This window comes from Chrysochloris asiatica, unplaced genomic scaffold, assembly GCF_000296735.1.
Source record: "Chrysochloris asiatica unplaced genomic scaffold, ChrAsi1.0 scaffold00006, whole genome shotgun sequence".
Lineage (NCBI taxonomy): Eukaryota > Metazoa > Chordata > Mammalia > Afrosoricida > Chrysochloridae > Chrysochloris > Chrysochloris asiatica.
In genome coordinates, this window is record NW_006408524.1 from 12,536,981 (window position 1) to 12,552,360 (window position 15,380).

Here is a 15,380-nt window from a genome sequence, read left to right on the forward strand (position 1 = left end):
GCATTAACCCATAGCACCACACCAGAAGCCCCCTTATAGATTAGAGGAAATCTGAATAAAAATATGTTTGGGGATACAAGGGCTGAACAAAGAAAAAAGGAAGGGGGCGGGTCTGTGTGTGATTGAAGCTATGGACTGAGATTGAGTCTGGAGACAGTAGAGCCCCCACCCCTCCTTGTTTCTAGTCAGTAGTGGAGGAGAATGAGTTTTGTGAATATAAATGCTCTAATTGCAGACTGTGGATTACTCCATGTAGTTGCCAAACGTGAATGTTGTTGTTAGCTCCCTTGGAGTTGTGGTGCCACATGAAATGAAACGAAATGCTGCCCAGCTCTGCGTCCTCCCCATGATGGACTGTGGATTGGATTATTGTGATCCATATCCTATCGGGGTTTCTTTAGTGGCTTTTTGGATGTAGATCACCAGGCCTTTTCTATCTAAATGCATTTTAGACTGAAAGCTCCACTGAAACTTGTTCAGCATTATAGCAACACACGTCTCCACTGACAGACGTTGGTGGCAGACCATGAGGTGCCTTGGCCAGGGGTCCAACCTTGGTCTTCCACATGGAAGGCAAGATTCTACCCATGAACCCCCACTGCCTACCAAACATAGTAGAAGGGTTATAAGCAGTCTCTGCTTCTGCTGGGACGGTTAATAGTGGTGACTTCTGCCTCCGTGACATTTAGTAAAAATGTGAAATTGTTACCAAGTATATTGATTTATGTAAGTTCAAGCTATTGATATATCAAGGGTGTGGTGCTGCAGGGTAATTCGCTGAACTGCAAAGTTCGTATGAGCCCCAAGGTTGTTGGTTCAAACTCACGCAGCTACTCCTAGGGAACTGTATACTGGTCGCTGAGAATCAGAACCGACTCCACAGCACTTATCAACAACAGCATACAACTAGAAATAATTGTGACGTGTTCAAGAGCAAAGATGTCAGTTTGAGGACTAAGGTGCATCTGACCTAAGCCATGATATTTTAGTAGCCTCATATGTGTGTGAAAGTTGAATATTGAATATGGAAGACAGTAGAAGAATTGATGAATTTGAGTTGCAGTGCTGGAGAAGAGTATTAAAAGGATCGTGGATTTCCAGAAAAATTTACAAATCTGTTTTTGAAAAAGTACAGCCAGAATGCTATTTAGAAACCAAGATGGCCAGACTGTGTTTTTCATACTTCAGACATATTATCAGTAGGGACCAGTCCCTAGAGAAGGACATAATAGTTGGTTAAAGTGGAGGGTCAGCAAAAAAGAGGAAGACCCCCTAAGGAGATGGATTGATACAGTGGCAGCAGCAATGGGCTCAAGTGTAGCAATGATTGTGAGGAAGGCACAGGAGTGGGCGATGTTTCGTTCTGTTGTTCATAGGGTCACTATGAGTTGGAACCAACTCGACAGCACTTAACAACGGCACAGTCAATTGTAGTATAATCTGCTAATAGGGATGGTTCTTTATGTTTTTATTTGTATTTTTGCTGGTGGGCAGAGAAGGTAGGCTTGAAGTTTAGAATATTCGGAATGATCTTGTGAAAATGCTTCCACTGAACGTAAGATTCTCTGTGATGCTCACCTTGCATCTTGGGCTTCTGTGGGAATTCCCGTACTTCCTGAGGCTGCAGTTACAGATTTGGATAGCTACTACCATCAGTTCAAATCCACCTCATGGCGTCCTTATCTAGGGGTTCCGAAACTAGATACCTTTCTGGGAGCAAACAGCTTCATCATTCTCCCAGGGAGTGGCTGGTAGGTTTGAATTGCCAAACTTATGTTTAGCAGTCCAGTGCTTATGTTTAGTCACCAAAATCCTTTCTGTATTTTGATAATGGGGGGAAATGCATGCTAGGAGCTTTAGTTTTTTAGTTTCCCATTATAAAGATACACTCCCACTTTGATTTTAAAAGAAGAAGAGTAGGAACTGATATGTACTTGCCTTGTCAGCATTCTTATTTTCATTAGTGCATTTCATTACTCTATAAGACATCTTGACTTAACACCCCCCCAAAAAAAGAAATACAGTTGCTGTCAAATGACCTTGACTCATTTTGACCTATGTGTATCCGAGTAGCATTGTACTGCTTGGGGTTTTCAGGGATTGATTTTTCAGAAGTAGATTACCACGCCTTTCTTCTGAGGTGAATTTAATCATCTAAGCTTTCAGTTAGTAGCTGACTCCTCTTGACCTTTTGTTGTTGTTAAGTGCTGTTGAGGTGGATCTGACTCATAACGACCCTGTATAGGGTTTCCGAGGAGTGGCTGGTGAGTTTGAACCGCCGACTTTGCGGTTCAAACAGACCTTGTGGTCCACTTCTTATCCTACAAAAGCTACCAAGAGACACATGCTCACAAAAACCCACCTTCCCCCAGACTAGGATTGAGGTCTACAGGTCTCAGTGTTGTCTCCGTGCTGCAGATGTACAAGGCTGAGAACATTTCAATTCCAAGTGTACTTTATGTGAAACAAAGTAACTGATGACTCTTATCTTTTAAGCGCATCATACCATTCCTATTTCCACTATTTATAATCAGTTACCCACCTACTGCCATTAAGTCGATTCTGACTCATCAAGGCCCTATAGGGCACACTAAAAGTGCTCCTTTGAGTATCTGGGTTGTAAATCGTTACAAAACCAGACTACTTCATCTTCTTTCTCCCTTCAGAGCGACTGGTGGGTTTGAACCACCAACTTTGAGGTTAGCAGCCCAGTGTCTAACTCACGACACCCATTGAGGCTCCATTTATAATCAGGAAGCCAACCCAGTTCCTGTTTCTTACAACCAGACTTCAGGCAGGTACAGAGAACGTCAGACCAAAAATTCAGTTGATTGTACTTTCCACTTGTCTCTTGCACTCTGTTACTGGAGGGGTGATGTTTCTCAGCACTTCCCTTGCCATTCTATACAAGTTCAAAGTCTTGCTATTTCTGGAGATGGAGGCAGGAGGGACAGGTACAGCTTTCTTTCTGCTGGGTCCTGTAACTCGCCCCAAGATGTTACCCATTTGATCCATCACGACTTTTCAGATCTTTTGCTCAGATGAAAAATAAAAGAGAAACTCATTTTTTCTTATAAGCAATCAGGCTTCTCGATTATACTTAAAGCGAGACTTTAATTAATTAGCAGGAAACCTTTGGAATAGAACCCACACAAATTAAATGGATCCTGCAATTTGGAATGCGTTTACTCTTGACTTCTGGGCTGGCTTCCAGCTGGTATAGGTGAAGGCTGTCCTAGATAGGACCTGTGGAAATTTTGAGGAAACACAGGAGAAATGTAGTTGGAAATGTTTTCCTTGTATTGAGTTATAATGAGATTCAAAGATGGCTTGTCTGCTTGTCATTACCCAAGGCTGAATTCAGCAGGTCTCTTTCCAGCTGCTTGCCAGGGGGGGCCATGGGCAAAACCAGCATCAAAGGAGTCACGAGAAAGTGTCATTTTAACACCGTGAGAGATTAAATTAAATTTTCTGTCCTCATGGAATTTTGAAATTTTGTTGCAATTTCTGCTTGAAATGTAGGTGTGAAAGCAAATAAACTTGTGGGTAACATGATTCTCAATTCACAAAGGAAATGATGTCTGATAAGACATATTAAGGGGCATGTACATTGTTTATAAAAAGAAAAAGAAAAGGTATTGAGAGATTTATCAGAAATGATATATTTTATTTGAAAGAAAGCAAAAATTGTACCTGCATCTCTAAACTAAATGTACTGACTGATGCAGCTCTTCTATGGGTTTTGAATAAAGCACCTTGTTTCTTGCCTAGGTGTCTATACACACAAACTGTTTAGCAGCTTGTCTGGTACCCTACCATGGTTAGACCATCAGTCATCACTGGGGGTACAAGGGCCGGGAAGTGTTGCCAAGACTGAAACAGCAGGCTCCATACCATTTCCTTCCCACTTGGCAATGGGACAGGAAAATTATGAAGTATGAGTAAGATGCAGCACCACTCTCATCAGAAAATTCTCAGATGGAAAATGTAAAATTCATGTTGTTGCTAAGTGTCGTCGAGTCAGTTCCGACTCTTATTCCAACCCTGCACAGGGTTTCCAAGGAGCAGCAGGTGGGTTGGAACTGACAGCCTTGCAGTTAGCAGTCCAATGCTTATCCTACAGCTTTTTTTTAAAATAAAGTTTTTATTTTGAACCTAGTGATAGTTTACATGGGAGAACATCAGCTTTACACCGTTTCATTGCAATGATTGCAGTCTCCTCCGTGCATCATCATTCAACAGTATTTGCTTCCATTTCCTCGGTGTGTTTTTTTTTGTTTTGTTTTGTTTTGTTTTTTGTGTGTGGGGGGGGGTTGGGGGGGATGTACACAAAAACACTTGGGAATATATAATCATTTAAACAACCAAAGGGCACATTCTGCAAGCCTGCCTCCTGGTCACCAGCACGCAGCCTTTCTCTTTCCGTAAATCTAGAGTCCTCAGCCGATCTCTCTCTCCGTGTCCTCATCTCTGCTTCCATCTCTGGTGTCGCTGCTTCTCTGCATAGGGTTCCATATTATACTCATGCTTTTCTCCCTTGAAGGTCCTAGGGCCCTCTGTTTCTGGACTGTAAGATAACTATTCCCCTGTTTTTGTTACAAAACTTCTACCTTTACAGTTGTGACAGTCGCAATTAGTCATGATAACAATTACTCACTATTGAATTATACGAATCTTATCCCTATCTCTTTTCACCAGTCCCGTCAGACTTCTTGTTGTAATTAACTTTCTTCCCTTAATTAAAAAAAACAACAGCAAAAACATCATATTTACTGTTTAAAAGGAATATGTGAATAAGCAGGAGCAATAAAATAAAAATCATTTTAATCCCACATTATAAGTAGAATTATAATATTTATGTTCTCTATAACCTGTTTTTTATACCAGATAATATATGTTATTAAATGTTATTCCCCGAGTCATTTATGTCACCTACATACTGTTTTATTTTTAGAATTTTGCTAAGGTTCAAATGATAGACACTGTATGTTGTTAAGTGCTGTCCATTTGGTCCTGACTCATAGTGACCCTATTTAGGGTTTTTGAGGAGCAGCTGGTGGGTTTGAACCGCTGATCTTGTAATTGGCAGTCCAGTGCTTTTCATACAGTGCAGTATATAGTAATTTGAGGGTTTGCCACAATATGGTTAACTAATACCCTCTTGGACATTTTTGTTATCAATTATTTTCACCATTGTGAACATTCTCTAATCTACTTTTTTTCCCCCCGTAAAATCTGTGAGAACATTTTAAATCTCATAGAGATAAAATTGCTGATTCAGAGGATATACACATCTTAAAGTTGTTTTAAAATGCGCATAGCCCAACAGTCTGCTGAAATGCCCCAATTTATGACTGCAAAGCTGTTTGAACTGCAAGGTCGGTTGTTCAAACTCACCAGCAGCTTCTCAGAAAACTTATACAAGGTCACTATGGGTTGGAACTGACTCGATGGCACTTAACAACAACAACATTTCAAGGGTGGCACTGTGGATCAGCAGTGGACTGCAAACCACAAGATCGGCAGTTCAAACCCTCCAGCTGATCCTTGGAAATCCTACACAGGGTTGCTATGAGTTGGAACCAACTTAACAACAACAAAATTTGTCTAGTAGGAGTCTAAGTGTGGCACTGTAGGATAAGCACTGGACTGACTTCAAGGTTTGAACAGCATGGTCTGTGGTTCAAACTCACCAACTACTCCTTAGAAACCCTATAAGGGTTGCTATAAATCAGCACCGACTTGACAGCACTTAACAACAGAAAGGTCTGTGTTTCAAATCCACCAGTCATGTCTCAGAAGAAGACTGAGGCAGTGTCCTCCCATAAGGGTTTACAGAGTCAGTAACCCTGTGGAACCGTTCGCCATGGATTAGTATGAATCATGGCAGAATCAACTTGAAGGAAGTAGGTTTGGATTTTTCAAATATTTGTCAGAAAGTGTGTATATGTCCCAGTACCTTGGTTCATACTGGACTTGTGATACTTTAGGTTTTCTTGGAAAAATAGCAGTGAGATATTTGAGGAGTTCTGCTAGCATAGTAGTTACAAATCGGGCTGCTAATCTTACAGTCAGCAGTTCAAAACTACCATCTGCTCCGCGGGAGTAAGACGAGGCTGTCTGCTCCCATAAAGATTTACAGCTTCGGAAACCTGGTACAGGGTCACTATGTGTCGGAACAGACTCCACGGCACATAACAACAACAACAAAGTTAATCTGGAAACTTACAAATGATATTTTACTTGCTTTGTTTAGGTTGTTTTTCCAAATCTTGGTTATATTAGGAACAGTGGATCCTTCTAGTATTTATTGTAAAGATCTGTGAAACTGTTGAAAGCAAACAGTATTATAAAAGTTATTATCCTCCTTAGAAATCATATATATGACACAGATAAAGAGATTGATTGATGCTGTATATAAGAGAGGACTTCAAATAGTTCATGAAAGAGAATGGATTTCTTCCCGGAACTTTTTTAAAGCCCTCGGTAGAGCTATGTGGATCTGTCTCTCTGTGCACCTGTGTACGTACATATATAAAAACTGTCACGATTGTTATATTAACAGAAGGACACTTTCATGTTAAAAATGTCATTATTCAAACCATTTTCTCCTGGCATGATCAGAGCTGTATCTGTTTAGTAGTTGTGAGAATGGAGGTATAACTTGAATTCAATACCCACAATGTCTTGACTTTGGGAGTCCTGGTGTGACACTGTAAGAAAAGCACTGAACTGCTAACCGCAAGGTCGGCTGTTGAAACCCACCAGCGGATCCTCAGAAACCCTATACAGGGTCAGTGTGAGTTGGTTGGAACTGACTCCATGTCACTTAACAACAATGTCTTGACTTTGGCCTAGCCTAGTCCTCACACTTGAGAATGGATTTTAAGGTTTATTCCGTTAACAGAGTGGATATTATTTCGTGATGAACAACATTCCTGACGCTGGGTTAGACTTATGGGGAAACCTGTATGAAAGCGCTCAACCACGTGTAGCTTTTTCTGGAATTTTTCTATTCACATAAAAGATGGATTTCTTGTTTGGAAGTAACTGTGCTAGCCTCTATAGATGCTGATTATCACATAGAAAACAAGTGTTTGATCAGATCCAAATCTGAGAACTTGGTGTCCTATTCTGAGAGGGGTTGGCCAGGCCGCTGAGCCAGGCCAGGCCAGGCCACAGGGATTAGTGGCAGCTAAGTCAGGCTCCCACCATGTGTCCTGCACATCTCCTCCTCCAGGCTCTGGGAGGAGCAAGAAGCTCACCCACAGAGTCAACAAGAAGCTACTCCATGTGGTCTTTGCAGAGTCAGCACCAACTGTGAAGGCTGCCTGATATCCTCACTTGCTTTGTTTTGTATTTTTTGTAAGCTTTCCTGGGGCATGCCCTCTGCATAGTTTCAGGGGTCCAACTGGAACCCACTGGAACAACATTCATTTGGGGGCCCTGCCAGGAATTTGCATCACAAAGGCCAAAGAGGCCAACCTTCTTGGGCTTTGTAAGGGGTTGTGTGGCAGAAAATTCTTCAAATAGGATCTACCCCTCCCCAGCCCCCTTTGCTTTGTCTGAGCATCATTGTCACATGGAGTGATGGGAATGAGTAGGGGTCACACAGCCTATTTAGAGAAAAGATTCTCTTCTACCGGGGACAAGAATGCCTTTCCTCGGTTGGAGGTGAGAGATGTCTGGCCACTCTGAAGCATAGCCTTTCCACATTGATTTCCTTGGCAGGTCATGCTTCTTAAAAATAAAAAGATAAAATGAGTATGGTGCAAGAAATTATTCAAGATAGGAAACACAGGCAAATTGTGGAAACAAGTTTTCTTCATCTGAAGCCAAAGTGAGGATACAAAAATTTGAGACATAAAAACACTGGAACGAAGAAATGAATTTATCCAAAGCTAAGGTGTGACAGCTTCAATGGGCTCAAGTGTGACAACCACTGTGAGGTTGGCCCAGGACCGGGCAGTCTTTCATCTTTTGTACATAGGGTCACTATGAGTTGGTACTGACTCGATGGCACCTAACAATAACAACAAGGCGTGCCACTATAGGATAAACATTCAAGTTGTCGGTTCAAACTCACCAGTCACTGCTCAGAAACCCTGTACAGAGTCGCTATGGGTCAAAAGCAACAACAACAACAGTGTCTAATGTAGGACATGTCGGAGAACCTAAGGGTGCTCAGGCCGCAGGCTAGGAAGTTATTTTGAAACTTTGCATTGAATGCTTTACACACACACACAAACCTTTATGAATTTTATTTTAAAGCAGATTCAAGAATAAAACAGATAAGTCCTGTTAACTCTTTTCATCTAAAGAACCTGTTCAAACGTGTGTCTTTGTCCTAGTTGAATCCTTTAATTAAAAACTTGTAACCTGAGACTGTACTTGGAACCCAGTTGCCTTGCTTCTACTCTCCCTCAATCTGGATTAGTTCCTTAGTGGTTCCTTGCAGTTTTTGCTTGAGATATTTTTGAAGATTATAGGTCATCCATTTGATATAGTATCTTCCAATTCAGGGTTTGCTAAGAGGTAATTTTCAGGAAACGGTAAGATAACAATGCTCATACAGATATAAAAATGAAACCTATGTTAAAGAATTGTATTTTACGCACCACACGGGGGGGAACCAGGCGATGTCACAGTGGGCTCAAAGGAAAAGTCAAAAAACATGTATTTATATGAAATAATATTGAGATGAATTCCAAGGGAACAAGAAAACGAATAAGTATTTTTAAAAGAAGGACAGAGAAAGGAGGTGGGGGGTGGGGAAAAGGAGGACGAAGAAGAAAAAGAAGTTCTCTATATACAGTTTAATCCCCCACTTTTACCAGAGACTATGTGTGGCGTTGTGGGTTAATGCATCAGACTGCAAAGCTATTTGAACTGCAAGACCAGCGGTTCAGGCTCACCAGCTGCTCCTCGGAAACCCTATACAGGGTCACTATGGGTCGGAATTGACACAACGGCACTTCACAACAACAACATAGTCTCCTTGTGGTTAGTTAGGTTTCTGAAATGGTTGTATTCCATGAGGTCGAGAATGTAAAACTCAACTTTTTCCCAAGAACCAAATGATTCATCATCCAATCATTGAGGTCTACTCTGTATGCGCCTGACCTTGCATGACTAGTGACTCAGAATGCAGAGCTCTCCCGGCCTTCAAGGAGTTGGAAGGACAGCTGGAAGTCCTAAATCCTAACTCAATGTTTCCTCAGGACCTGAGGCATGCCGATGCGGCTGTCACCCAGTCTGATAGAAGGTCCCAGAAGACGTTAGGATGAGATCAGGTGTAGGTAGGACAAAACCAGTTGGACACAGAGGGGAGGAATATTCCTCCAGTACAGAGGGAAGAACATATTTAAACCATACTCAAAAAACTATTGTTTTGTTTTTAGCTTATTAGACCCAGAATTTTCAGAAGCATAATTGTCATTCCTTGCTAACAGATGCCAACTGCACTTTTTTTTTTTTGCGAACTACCATCCCAGGGTTCGAATCTTGATGTCAAATACTATTGCAATGTGCTATGTGTCTTCTTACAGAAGAAACTATAATTTCTCTTAAGAGAAAGTAGAATGAGTGGTCATTTTACCAAAGAAATGTAAGGAGCAAGGCTAGGCATACCAGATGTTTTTTCATAGTTGTGTATATACTGAAGAACACCTGGTCTACTATTTTTTGACCAGATTTTTAAAATAGAAAATAAACTCATTCTTATCTCTAGGAACGTTCCCTCATGGGACATGTACCCACTGTGGTCATAAGTAAATGCAGTAGGTTGGTGGTAGTGGCTTAGGTTGTTTAATGATTGTGTCTTACTGTGGCTGTTGTTGCTGTGTGCCTTTGAGTAAGTTCCAACTGATAGTGACCCTATATAGGGTTTCCAAGGCTGTACCTCTTCACAGGAGCAGAAGGCCTCATCTTTCTCCCGTTAGAGAACATTAAACTATTACTTTGAGTGCATTATGAAATGGATACATTTTCCTTGCTTCCTGGCAGTTAAATATGATTGACGATACCAGTGCTTCTGATGATGTTATAGTTCATGTTTTCATGAGTTAGAATGGACTTAACAGTAACTAGGACCAGCAACATATGTAACACTGAGTGTGTGTGTGTTTAAGATTATGTTCTTTGTGTAAAATATCATGACTTTTAAACATGCTTCACACATGATTGTTTTTATCTTTTGCAGACGATACCAAAAATTGCAGAAGATCATGAAGCCTTGGTAAGAATATTGACAATTTAATACTTTTATCTTCTCAACATAATTAAATTCTATCTTCTGACTGATTATGTATTTAGGTATAACTGTTCATGGAGATGTTTTGAGTGAGCGAAATTTTTTTCTGCTTTTGATGTTCTTCTAAACAAGTTCTTAAAAAAAAACTTACTTCCCTTTTCTTTTTTCTTTGCAGTGAAAAGGGTATTTAGGCTTGTAACCACTAAAAGATTACTTTAGGATTGGTACTTTTCTCCTGGAGCAAGGCTAGGCATAATTTGGTGTATTGCTTTAAACTAAAACTTTCTTTTTTGTGGCATATGTGATGTTCAAAGTCAAAGTTTTTAATTTTCTTCAATGGCTCAGTAAGAACATGATTCACATTAGAAAAAATCAGTATTGAAATACGGAGTGAAAATTAGCTAACTGGAGTCTGAGAAAGTGCTCAGTCACCTACACTGAATGGTAATTGTTTCTGGAGGTCTGAAATATGCACAAGAGCTTTCCAACCCTCAGCAAAAATGCTGATCACCATCACATGTGAGGTGGTACAAGACTGCTCTCAAACACTCATCTTGCCCAATATCTCTCACCAAGAAAACACAGTGGTTAAGGAATACTTCTTGTTTATAAAATTCTAATAAAGCAGAAAAGAATAGTGAATGACTTTCTGTAAACCTTCTCTGTCTCTCTGTATGTATGTGTTTATATAAAATGTATATATATACTTGCTTGCTGAAAGTAAAGAGGACTTAAAATACTTGCTGATGAAGAACAAAGACCATAGCCTTTGCTGTGGATTGCATCTCAATGTAAAGAAAATAAAAATGCTCACCACTGGACCAACAAACAACATTTTTATCAATGGAAAAAAAAATGAAGTTGTCAAGGACTTCATTCCTGGATCAACCATCAACACAAATGGAAGCAGCAGCCTAGAAATTGAACAACGTATTGCATTAGGCAAATCTGCTGCACAAGACCTTTTTAAAGTGTTGAAGAGTAAAGATGTTAGATTGAGGACTAAGGTGCTCCTGATATGCATGTGAAAGTTGGATAGTGAATAAGGAAGATCGTAGAAGAATTGATGTAGTTGAGTTATGGTGTTGAAGGAGAATATTGAAAGTGCCATGGGCTTTCAAAAGAACAAACAGATCCGTTTTGAAAAAGTGCAGCCAGAGTCCTCCTTGGAGGCCAAGATGGCCAAACTTTGTCTCTCATAATTCGGACATATTGTCAGGAGGGACCAGTTGCTGGAGAAGGATATTATGTTTGGTAAGTTGGAGGGTCAGAGAAAAAGAGGAAGACCCCTGGGAGATGAATTGACCAAGTGGCAGCATCAATGGGCTCAAGCATAGCAACAATAGTTGGACTGGGCAGTGTTTTGTTCTGTTGTGCATAGGGTCGCTGTGAGACCGTACCGACTTGGTAAGGGCTGTGGGGTAAAAAGCCTCAGCCTTTGCTCAGCATACAAACTGAATAAGTATAATGAGAGCATAAAATCCTGGCTCACACTTTTCCTGAGTTTTAAACTACTCATTGATACCTTGTTTTGTTCGAAACTCTTGCTCTGTGCACAGATTTCTCATGAGCACAATGAACTGTTCTGGAATGCTCCTTCTTTGCAGTGTTATCATAGTGTTTTGTTTTGTTTTTTAAGCTTTTGTCGTGAATTGAGTGACAGTTTACATGCAATAATATCGGTTTTTGCACTCATCTTACTGCATTTTGTTTCATTGCAATGATTACAATCCCCTGCATGCATCACCATCTAACAGTATTTGCTTCTATTCCCTCTGTTTTTCTTTCTTTCTTTCTTTTAATGTACACAAATACACTCAGGAATGTATAATCATTTAGACAACCAAAATGCACAGTCTGCAAGCCTGCCTCTTGGCCACCAGCATACAGCCTTTCTCTTTTTATGAGTCTAGAGTCCTCAGCTGCTCTATCTCTCCAGGTCATCACCTCTGCCTCCATCTCTAGTGTCACTGCTTCTGTGGTTAGGGTCCCATGTTCGTTCTGCTCATGCTCTTCTCCCTTGATGGTCCTAGGGTCCTCTGTTCCTGGAATGTAAGATTAACTACTCCCCCCTTGATATTAACAAAAAACTTCTACCTTTACAGCTGTGACAATTGCAGTTAGTCATGATAACAATTACTCACTATTGAATCAAAAGAATTCTTTCCTCAACTCCTTTCACCGGACCCATTTAGATAAGATGAAAACTATTCAGTGGGGATTCTACCTTCCCCTGCACTGTGAAACTCAACTCCCTCTTGAAAACTTGTAAGCCAGCCACTTTGTGCCTTTATAGTCGTCCCCCTCCCCATTTTAGGTGGCCAATGTCTAAGTTTCCCATCCCTATCAACCTTGTGTACAGAGGGGATAGGTTTGATACTTGATGTGAAGACTCATTCCCTCTTTGTTGGTATTTTGAGCCACTACACCCATAAGTATAGGTTAAATTTATTGAATTGTATCAATTTGCACCTCCTTCCCTTAACAGATTTCTTTATCTTCTTCTAGTCGAGCTCTGGTCATCAAGCCATTTGAAGTTAGGTCAAATGGGTACTATCTGCAAGTTTGGGCATGTTTGTGCTTCTTCCCCCACTTCATATTAGCTAGACACTTCACTCTCAGCTCGAGCCCACGTTGACTAGGTCAGTGTGTCCATGGGCTCAGGAGTTCCCAAGTTTCCCCAAACTTCAGACCAACCATCCCTTCCTTTTCTCTCTCTCATCTCAAGGTTGACAGGGGTCTATGGTGAATGACTGCCTTTTAGTCTATGTACAAGTTCCTCATGAGCAAAATTAAGCCTTCTGGAATACTTATTCTTCACAATATTATCCAAAGTTTGTTATGATTGACACAGTTGAATGCTTTAATTTTGTTATGATTGTCAAGCACAAGTAAGCATCTTTTTGGTACTCTCTGCTTTGGACCAAGATCCATTTGATGTTAGCAATGATATCCCTACTTCCATGCCCTCTGCTGCAACAGTTTTTTAATTACCTTCAGCAACATTTCCCTTAACATATGATAATAATGATATTGTTCAATGATTTCTGCATCCTGTTGGGTCACCCATCTTTGTAATGGGCAGAAATATGGATCTTTTCCAATGAGCCAGCCAGGTAACTGCCTTCCAAATTTTGTAACATAAGATGACTGAGCACCTCGAGCACTCCATCAATGTGTTGAAACCTTTCCATTTTTATTCTGTCATTTCCCAGAGCCTCGTTTTTCACCAATGCCTTCAGTGCAGTTTGTACTTCCTCCATCAATACCATTGGTTCTTGATCTTATACTCCCTCTTAAAATGTTTGAGCATCGACCATTTAGTTTTGGTACATTAACGGTTTAATCTTTCCATGTTATTTTGATGCTTCCCACATCATTCAAACTTTTGTTCATATTGCAACCCAAGGTTTGAAATTTTTCTTAAGTTACTTTAGCTTGAGAAATGCTGAACATGTTATTCCCTTTGATTTTCTAACTCCAGGTCTTTGCACATTTCCTCATAAAACTTTGTCTTCTCGAGCTGCCCTTTACAATTTTCTGTTGAGCTATTTTACTTGGTCAGTTCTTCCAATCATTTGGCCTCTATGCTCAAGAGCAAGATTCAAAGTCTCTTCTGACATCCATTTTGGACTTTTCATTCTTTCCTGTCATTTTAATGACCTTTTGCTTTCTTTATGTATGATGTTCTTGATGTCATCCCAGATTTCTTCTGGTCTTTGGTTGTTAGTATTTAATGCATGAAATCTCTTCTTGAGATATTCTGTAAATTCAGATGGGATATGCTCAGGGTCATATTTTGGTTCTTTTGACCTTATTTTAATTTTCTTCATCTTCAGCATGAACTTGCCATATGAGCTATTTATTTCACTGTTGTCCCCAGACCTTGTTTTAGATGATGTTATTGAACTTCTCCATCATTTCTTTCCATAGATGCAATCAATTTTCGTTCCTATGTATTGCATCTGCTGAGTTCCATGTGTATATTGTTGTTGTTATTGTTGGTGTTAAATGCCACGGAGTCGGTTCCAACTCATAACGACCCTGTATATGGTTTCCAAGGAGCATCTGGTCAGTTTGAATAATCATTTGTCTTTCAAAATTCTATCATGGGCTTTCCAGCATCATTTCTATAACCAAGGCCACAGTTTCTAGCTATTAATCCTTCATCTTTGTCTCCAACTTTTGCCTTCCAGTCACCAGTAATTATCAGTGCATTTTGATTGCATGTTTCATCAATTTCAGACTGAAGAAGTTGATAGAATTCTTCAATTTTATCATCATTTTAGTAGTTGGTGCATAAATTCAATAGTAGTATCAATTAGTGTTTCTTGTAGGTGTATGGGTTGTAGTTATTGATTGTACTTCAAGTAGATATCGAACTGTTTTTTTGTACAATGAATGTGACACCAATCCTTTTTAATCTGTCATTCCCGCCACAGTAAATCATATGATTGTCAGACTCAAAATGGCCAATATCCACCCACTTCCACTTAGTGCCTGGGATATCGATGTTTATGTGTTCCATTTCATTGTAGTTGACTTCCAATTTTCCTAGATTCATATTTCATTCACTCCATGTTCTGATTATTACTGTATGTTTGCAACTGTTTCTTCTCATTTTGAGTTGTGCCTAATTAGCAAATGAAGTCCTGGGAGCTCTGGTCCCTCCACAATCATTAAGGTCAACTGTTTTTTGAGGCGGCAGCTCTTTCCCAGTCACGTTTTAAGTGCCTTCCAACCAGGGGTCTCATCATCTATAACAATATCTGACAATGTTCCACTGTTACTTAAAAATTTTCTGTTGCTAACCACTCAGAAGTGGTTAGCCTTCTTCCTAGTCTGGTTTAGTCTGGAAGCTCCTCTGAAATCTTTCCATCCTGGGTGACCCTGCTGGTGTGGAAAATAATGGTGGCATGGTTTCCAGAGTCACAGAAACATGCAAGCCACCACAGCACGACAAACTGACAGACAAGTGGAGATTTGTAAAGACTACAGCCTAGGAAATCCTATGGGGCGGTTCTGTTTGGTCACATGGGATTTCTATGAGTTGGAATCCACTCAACAGCACCTACCACCACCACCAGCACAGTCACCACCACCATTACCACCATCACCACCACCACCA

General features: G+C 40.3%; 1 protein-coding gene across 4 annotated transcripts in view; it reads left to right on the forward strand.

Moving 5' to 3' along the window:
- Positions 1 to 15,380, forward strand: part of ELMO1 (engulfment and cell motility 1) — a 660,529-nt gene that overhangs the window by 119,620 nt on the left and 525,529 nt on the right. For 2 of the 4 annotated variants that reach the window (XM_006832125.1, XM_006832124.1), the window contains exon 6: positions 10,202 to 10,237. In XM_006832125.1, the coding sequence (XP_006832188.1) occupies positions 10,202 to 10,237 (36 nt within the window). Of the gene's footprint in view, positions 1 to 2,699; positions 2,712 to 10,201; positions 10,238 to 15,380 lie in introns of all 4 variants that reach the window. The other 2 variants (XM_006832127.1, XM_006832126.1) reach the window with 1 other exon arrangement.